General features: G+C 42.2%; 2 protein-coding genes across 2 annotated transcripts; both read left to right on the plus strand.

Moving 5' to 3' along the window:
- Window positions 1–1,581: 1,581 nt before the first annotated feature.
- On the plus strand, window positions 1,582–2,259 carry LOC113780263. Its single transcript, XM_027326075.1, has one exon. The coding sequence runs from the start codon at window positions 1,582–1,584 to the stop codon at window positions 2,257–2,259; it is 678 nt and encodes a 225-aa protein (XP_027181876.1).
- A 2,036-nt stretch (window positions 2,260–4,295) lies between these two features.
- On the plus strand, window positions 4,296–4,973 carry LOC113780264. The gene has a single exon (XM_027326076.1). The coding sequence runs from the start codon at window positions 4,296–4,298 to the stop codon at window positions 4,971–4,973; it is 678 nt and encodes a 225-aa protein (XP_027181877.1).
- The last annotated feature ends 3,865 nt before the right edge of the window (window positions 4,974–8,838 follow it).

An 8,838-nucleotide genomic window follows, 5' to 3' on the forward strand; every position in this document is an offset into this window, starting at 1 on the left:
TGAACAGAATTTCTTTCTTAGGGCACGTAATTTCCCAAGAGGGTATCTCGGTTGACCCGGCGAAAGTAGAGGCCATGACTAATTGGAAGAGGCCAGAAAATTTCATGGAGATTCATAGTTTTCTAGGGTTGGCTGGGTACTACAGGCGTTTCATTAAAGATTTTTTCAAATTGGCCGGTCCTTTAACTGACCTATAGAAAAAACATGGTCGATTCGTGTGGGATGCTCGGTGTGAAGCGAGTTTTCGTGAGTTAAAGAAAAGATTGACCATGGCACCGATTCTAGTTTTGCCTAACGGAGTAGACGGGTTTACCGTTTATACCGACTCGTCACGGGAAGGTCTGGGGCGTGTGTTAATGCAAAATCGGAATGTAATATCTTTTGCCTCTAGGAAGTTGAAACCCCACGAGAAGAACTATCCCACCCATGATCTAGAGTTAGCCACGGTTGTTTTTGCTCTGATTAAGTGGAGACATTATCTATACGGGGTGACCTTCGAGGTTTACTCAAACCACAAGAGTCTTAGACACCTCTTCTCGCAAAAGGAATTGAACATAAGGCAGCGACGATGGATGGAATTTCTGGAGGACTACGACTGCACTATCAACTATCATCCGGTAAAAGCTAATGTGGTGGCGGATGACTTAAGCCGAAAGGCTCAAGTAGCGGGGTTAATGATTAAGGAGTGGGATCTGTTGGAATCTGTTTGTGAGTGGAAGCCCTGCCTTGGGAGTCATAAGGTGGTTTTTGGTAATGTTAAAATAACATCCGCACTACTGGAGCGAGTTAAAGAAGTTCAAAAGAAGGATTCGATGGTGCGGAAATGGGGAGAGAAAGAGGAAAAAGGGGAATTGTCAGATTTTAATTTCAGTCCCGAGGGAGTCTTGAAATACGGAAACCGAATTATGGTGCCCAAAGATGAAACGTTAAAGAAGGAGATCTTAGAGGAAAAATCATCGATCTAAATATACGATCCATTCGGGTAGTAGCAAGATGCACCAAGACCTAAAAGGAGCCTATTGGTGGGACAACATGAAGAAGGAAATTGCTCAATACGTACAAAAATGTCTCATTTGCCAACAAGTTAAAGCAGAGCATAAAAAACCATCGGACTTGTTACAATCTCTTGAGATACCCGAATGGAAGTGGGAAAACATCACAATGAATTTCGTTTCAGGTTTGCCGCGAACACAACGAGGGCATGATGCCGTTTGGGTGATCGTCGACCGGTTAACCAAATCGGCCCATTTCTTGCCAGTAAGCATGAAGTATTTCATGGACAAATTGACCCAGGTGTACGTGGATGAGATCGTAAGATTACATGGAGTTCCTGTGAGCATCGTTTCGGATAGAGATCCCCGCTTTATATCTAGATTTTGGCAGAAATGTCAAGAGACTTTGGGGACTAAGCTCAACTTAAGCACCACCTATCACCCTCAGACGGATGGACAGTCGGAGCGAACAATTCAAACTCTCGAGAATATGTTAAGGACATGTGTTCTGGATTTTGGAGGTAATTGGGGTCAACATATGACCTTAGTAGAGTTTGCTTACAATAACAGTTACCATTCGTCAATTCAAATGGCACTCTACGAAGCGCTATACGGGAGGAAGTGCCGGTCACCGATCTATTGGGACGAAATCGGTGAGAGAAAGGTGCTAGATCCAACCACTATTCCATGGATGGAGAATGCTCGAGAAAGAGTCAAGTTGATACGACAAAGTCTCAAAATAGCTCAAAACCGAAAGAAGAGCTACGCGGACAATCGAAGAAAAGATCTGGAGTTCGAAGTTGGGGACTGTGTTTTCCTTAAGGTCACACCATTACGAAGTGTCACGGCGGGTAGAGGAAAAAAACTTCAACCGAGATTCGTCAGACCTTTCAAGATTCTCCAAAGAGTTGGTAAAGTAGCGTATCGACTTAAACTACCGTCAAGTCTATCCAGAATTCACAACGTCATCCACGTCTCGATGCTTAAAAAGTATTATCCTGATACGTCTCACATCTTACAGCAAGAGGAAGTCGAGATAGATGAATCCCTCACCTACGAAGAGAAGCCAGTACAGTTGCTCGACCGAATGGTTAAAGAGTTGAGAAACAAACGAATACCTTTGGTGAAGATTTTATGGAGAAATCACCGAATTGAGGAGGTTACCTGGGAGGTGGAAGAAGAAATGAAAAAGAAATGCCCTGAACTGTTTGAAAATCAAGATGAGAAATTTCGAGGGCGAAATTCTTTTCAGGGGGAGAAAGTGTGAGAACCCGTAATTTTCTTATTTTCTAAGTTTTATTTTATTTAATTGCACACTAATTCTATAGTTTCTTTGTTAGAAAAATTTTCTGGATAATTTCTATGAGTAAATATGGTTTTTAAATTATTTTTTAGTATAAATTAGTTCATGAGATTTTCGACAGGGGTATTACCAATTATTGATTAGGAAAGAAGATATCCCGAAAACTGCTTTCAATTCAAGATATGGGCACTACGAATTCGCAGTCATGCCCTTCGGACTGACTAATGCCCCTACCGCCTTCATGGATCTAATGCATAGGATTTTTAAACCCCACCTGGATCGATTTGTCGTTGTCTTTATTGACGATATCTTGGTTTACTCCAAGACTTGTGAGGAGCATGAACAGCACCTAAGAATTATTTTACAAACCCTAAGTGAGCATCAGTTGTATGCCAAATTTAGTAAGTTCGAGTTTTAGCTGAAAAGAATTTCTTTCTTAGGGCACGTAATTTCCCAAGAGAGTATCTCGGTTGACCCGGCGAAAGCAGAGGCCATGACTAATTGGAAGAGGCCAGAAAATTCCATGGAGATTCATAGTTTTCTAGGGTTGGTTGGGTACTACAGGCGTTTCATTAAAGATTTTTTCAAATTGGCCGGTCCTTTAACTGACCTATCGAAAAAACATGGTCGGTTCGTGTGGGATGCTCGGTGTGAAGCGAGTTTTCGTGAGTTAAAGAAAAGATTGACCATGGCACCGATTCTAGCTTTGCCTAACGGAGTAGACGGGTTTACCGTTCATACCGACGCGTCACGGGAAGGTCTGGGGCGTGTGTTAATGCAAAATCGGAATGTAATATCTTTTGCCTCTAGGAAGTTGAAACCCCACGAGTAGAACTATCCCACCCATGATCTAGAGTTAGCCGCGGTTGTTTTTGCTCTGAAAAAGTGGAGACATTATCTATACGGGGTGACCTTCGAGGTTTACTCAAACCACAAGAGTCTTAGATACCTCTTCTCGCAAAAGGAATTGAACATAAGGCAGCGACGATGGATGAAATTTCTGGAGGACTATGACGGCACTATGAACCATCATCCGGGAAAAGCTAATGTGGTGGCGGATGACTTAAGCCGAAAGGCTCAAGTAGCGGGGTTAATGATTAAGGAGTGGGATCTGTTGGAATCTGTTTGTGAGTGGAAGCCCTGCCTTGGGAGTCATAAGGTGGTTTTTGGTAATGTTAAAATAACATCCGCACTACTGGAGCGAGTTAAAGAAGTTCAAAAGAAGGATTCGATGGTGCGGAAATGGGGAGAGAAAGAGGAAAAAGGGGAATTGTCAGATTTTAATTTCAGTCCCGAGGGAGTCTTGAAATACGGAAACCGAATTATGGTGCCCAAAGATGAAACGTTAAAGAAGGAGATCTTAGAGGAAAAATCATCGATCTAAATATACGATCCATTCGGGTAGTAGCAAGATGCACCAAGACCTAAAAGGAGCCTATTGGTGGGACAACATGAAGAAGGAAATTGCTCAATACGTACAAAAATGTCTCATTTGCCAACAAGTTAAAGCAGAGCATAAAAAACCATCGGACTTGTTACAATCTCTTGAGATACCCGAATGGAAGTGGGAAAACATCACAATGAATTTCGTTTCAGGTTTGCCGCGAACACAACGAGGGCATGATGCCGTTTGGGTGATCGTCGACCGGTTAACCAAATCGGCCCATTTCTTGCCAGTAAGCATGAAGTATTTCATGGACAAATTGACCCAGGTGTACGTGGATGAGATCGTAAGATTACATGGAGTTCCTGTGAGCATCGTTTCGGATAGAGATCCCCGCTTTATATCTAGATTTTGGCAGAAATGTCAAGAGACTTTGGGGACTAAGCTCAATTTAAGCACCACCTATCACCCTCAGACGGATGGACAGTCGGAGCGAACAATTCAAACTCTCGAGAATATGTTAAGGACCTGTGTTCTGGATTTCGGAGATATTTGGGGTCAACATATGACCTTAGTAGAGTTTGCTTACAATAACAGTTACCATTCGTCAATTCAAATGGCACTCTACGAAGCGCTATACGGGAGGAAGTGCCGGTCACCGATCTATTGGGACGAAATCGGTGAGAGAAAGGTGCTAGATCCAACCACTATTCCATGGATGGAGAATGCTCGAGAAAGAGTCAAGTTGATACGACAAAGTCTCAAAATAGCTCAAAACCGAAAGAAGAGCTACGCGGACAATCGAAGAAAAGATCTGGAGTTCGAAGTTGGGGACTGTGTTTTCCTTAAGGTCACACCATTACGAAGTGTCACGGCGGGTAGAGGAAAAAAACTTCAACCGAGATTCGTCAGACCTTTCAAGATTCTCCAAAGAGTTGGTAAAGTAGCGTATCGACTTAAACTACCGTCAAGTCTATCCAGAATTCACAACGTCATCCACGTCTCGATGCTTAAAAAGTATTATCCTGATACGTCTCACATCTTACAGCAAGAGGAAGTCGAGATAGATGAATCCCTCACCTACGAAGAGAAGCCAGTACAGTTGCTCGACCGAATGGTTAAAGAGTTGAGAAACAAACGAATACCTTTGGTGAAGATTTTATGGAGAAATCACCGAATTGAGGAGGTTACCTGGGAGGTGGAAGAAGAAATGAAAAAGAAATGCCCTGAACTGTTTGAAAATCAAGATGAGAAATTTCGAGGGCGAAATTCTTTTCAGGGGGAGAAAGTGTGAGAACCCGTAATTTTCTTATTTTCTAAGTTTTATTTTATTTAATTGCACACTAATTCTATAGTTTCTTTGTTAGAAAAATTTTCTGGATAATTTCTATGAGTAAATATGGTTTTTAAATTATTTTTTAGTATAAATTAGTTCATGAGATTTTCGACAGGGGTATTACCAATTATTGATTAGGAAAGAAGATATCCCGAAAACTGCTTTCAATTCAAGATATGGGCACTACGAATTCGCAGTCATGCCCTTCGGACTGACTAATGCCCCTACCGCCTTCATGGATCTAATGCATAGGATTTTTAAACCCCACCTGGATCGATTTGTCGTTGTCTTTATTGACGATATCTTGGTTTACTCCAAGACTTGTGAGGAGCATGAACAGCACCTAAGAATTATTTTACAAACCCTAAGTGAGCATCAGTTGTATGCCAAATTTAGTAAGTTCGAGTTTTAGCTGAAAAGAATTTCTTTCTTAGGGCACGTAATTTCCCAAGAGAGTATCTCGGTTGACCCGGCGAAAGCAGAGGCCATGACTAATTGGAAGAGGCCAGAAAATTCCATGGAGATTCATAGTTTTCTAGGGTTGGTTGGGTACTACAGGCGTTTCATTAAAGATTTTTTCAAATTGGCCGGTCCTTTAACTGACCTATCGAAAAAACATGGTCGGTTCGTGTGGGATGCTCGGTGTGAAGCGAGTTTTCGTGAGTTAAAGAAAAGATTGACCATGGCACCGATTCTAGCTTTGCCTAACGGAGTAGACGGGTTTACCGTTCATACCGACGCGTCACGGGAAGGTCTGGGGCGTGTGTTAATGCAAAATCGGAATGTAATATCTTTTGCCTCTAGGAAGTTGAAACCCCACGAGTAGAACTATCCCACCCATGATCTAGAGTTAGCCGCGGTTGTTTTTGCTCTGAAAAAGTGGAGACATTATCTATACGGGGTGACCTTCGAGGTTTACTCAAACCACAAGAGTCTTAGATACCTCTTCTCGCAAAAGGAATTGAACATAAGGCAGCGACGATGGATGAAATTTCTGGAGGACTATGACTGCACTATGAACCATCATCCGGGAAAAGCTAATGTGGTGGCGGATGACTTAAGCCGAAAGGCTCAAGTAGCGGGGTTAATGATTAAGGAGTGGGATCTGTTGGAATCTGTTTGTGAGTGGAAGCCCTGCCTTGGGAGTCATAAGGTGGTTTTTGGTAATGTTAAAATAACATCCGCACTACTGGAGCGAGTTAAAGAAGTTCAAAAGAAGGATTCGATGGTGCGGAAATGGGGAGAGAAAGAGGAAAAAGGGGAATTGTCAGATTTTAATTTCAGTCCCGAGGGAGTCTTGAAATACGGAAACCGAATTATGGTGCCCAAAGATGAAACGTTAAAGAAGGAGATCTTAGAGGAAAAATCATCGATCTAAATATACGATCCATTCGGGTAGTAGCAAGATGCACCAAGACCTAAAAGGAGCCTATTGGTGGGACAACATGAAGAAGGAAATTGCTCAATACGTACAAAAATGTCTCATTTGCCAACAAGTTAAAGCAGAGCATAAAAAACCATCGGACTTGTTACAATCTCTTGAGATACCCGAATGGAAGTGGGAAAACATCACAATGAATTTCGTTTCAGGTTTGCCGCGAACACAACGAGGGCATGATGCCGTTTGGGTGATCGTCGACCGGTTAACCAAATCGGCCCATTTCTTGCCAGTAAGCATGAAGTATTTCATGGACAAATTGACCCAGGTGTACGTGGATGAGATCGTAAGATTACATGGAGTTCCTGTGAGCATCGTTTCGGATAGAGATCCCCGCTTTATATCTAGATTTTGGCAGAAATGTCAAGAGACTTTGGGGACTAAGCTCAACTTAAGCACCACCTATCACCCTCAGACGGATGGACAGTCGGAGCGAACAATTCAAACTCTCGAGAATATGTTAAGGACCTGTGTTCTGGATTTTGGAGGTAATTGGGGTCAACATATGACCTTAGTAGAGTTTGCTTACAATAACAGTTACCATTCGTCAATTCAAATGGCACTCTACGAAGCGCTATACGGGAGGAAGTGCCGGTCACCGATCTATTGGGACGAAATCGGTGAGAGAAAGGTGCTAGATCCGACCACTATTCCATGGATGGAGAATGCTCGAGAAAGAGTCAAGTTGACACGACAAAGTCTCCAAATAGCTCAAAACCGAAAGAAGAGCTACGCGGACAATCGAAGAAAAGATCTGGAGTTTGAAGTTGGGGACTGTGTTTTCCTTAAGGTCATACCATTACGACGTGTCTCGGCGGGTAGAGGAAAAAAACTTCAACCGAGATTCATCAGACCTTTCAAGATTCTCCAAAGAGTTGGTAAAGTAGCGTATCGACTTAAACTACCGTCAAGTCTATCCAGAATTCACAATGTCTTCCACGTCTCGATGCTTAAAAAGTATTATCCTGATACGTCTCACATCTTACAGCCTGAGGAAGTCGAGATAGATGAATCCCTCACCTACGAAGAGAAGCCAGTACAGTTGCTCGACCGAAAGGTTAAAGAGTTGAGAAACAATCGAATACCTTTGGTGAAGATTTTGTGAAGAAATCACGGAATTGAGGAGGTTACCTGGGAGGTGGAAGAAGAAATGAAAAAGAAATGCCCTGAACTGTTTGAAAATCAAGATGAGAAATTTCGAGGGCGAAATTCTTTTAAGGGGGAGAGAGTGTGAGAACCCGTAATTTTCTTATTTTCTAAGTTTTATTTTATTTAATTGCACACTAATTCTATAGTTTCTTTGTCAGAAAAATTTTCTGGATAATTTTTATGAGTAAATATGGTTTTTAAATTATTTTTCTAGTATAAATTAGTTCATGAGATTTTCGACAGGGGTATTACCAATTATTGATTAGGAAAGCAGATATCCCGAAAACTGCTTTCAATTCGAGATATGGGCAGTACGAATTCGCAGTCATGCCTTTCGGACTAACCAATGCCCCTACCGCCTTCATGGATCTAATGCATAGGATTTTTAAACCCTACCTGGATCGATTTGTCGTTGTCTTTATTGACGATATCTTGGTCTACTCCAAGACTTGTGAGGAGCATGAACAGCACCTAAGAATTATTTTACAAACCCTAAGTGAGCATCAGTTGTATGCCAAATTTAGTAAGTTCGAGTTTTGGCTGAAAAGAATTTCTTTCTTAGGGCACGTAATTTCCCAAGAGGGTATCTCGGTTGACCCGGCGAAAGTAGAGGCCATGACTAATTGGAAGAGACCAGAAAATTCCATGGAGATTCATAGTTTTCTAGCGTTGGTTGGGTACTACAGGCATTTCATTAAAGATTTTTTCAAATTGGCCGGTCCTTTAACTGACCTATCGAAAAAACATGGTCGGTTCGTGTGGGATGCTCGGTGTGAAGCGAGTTTTCGTGAGTTAAAGAAAAGATTGACCATGGCACCGATTCTAGCTTTGCCTAACGGAGTAGACGGGTTTACCGTTCATACCGACGCGTCACGGGAAGGTCTGGGGCGTGTGTTAATGCAAAATCGGAATGTAATAACTTTTGCCTCTAGGAAGTTGAAACCCCACGAGTAGAACTATCCCACCCATGATCTAGAGTTAGCCGCGGTTGTTTTTGCTCTGAAAAAGTGGAGACATTATCTATACGGGGTGACCTTCGAGGTTTATTCAAACCACAAGAGTCTTAGATACCTCTTCTCGCAAAAGGAATTGAACATAAGGCAGCGACGATGGATGAAATTTCTGGAGGACTATGACTGCACTATCAACCATCATCCGGGAAAAGCTAATGTGGTGGCGGATGACTTAAGCCGAAAGGCTCAAGTAGCGGGGTTAATGATTAAGGAGTGGGATCTG

The sequence above is a fragment of the Coffea eugenioides genome, chromosome 8, assembly GCF_003713205.1.
Source record: "Coffea eugenioides isolate CCC68of chromosome 8, Ceug_1.0, whole genome shotgun sequence".
Lineage (NCBI taxonomy): Eukaryota > Viridiplantae > Streptophyta > Magnoliopsida > Gentianales > Rubiaceae > Coffea > Coffea eugenioides.

Coding starts and splice junctions, on each gene's coding strand:
- LOC113780263 (XM_027326075.1), top strand. CDS start 1,582: ATGGCACTCTACGAAGCGCTATACGGGAGGAAGTGCCGGTCACCGATC.
- LOC113780264 (XM_027326076.1), top strand. CDS start 4,296: ATGGCACTCTACGAAGCGCTATACGGGAGGAAGTGCCGGTCACCGATC.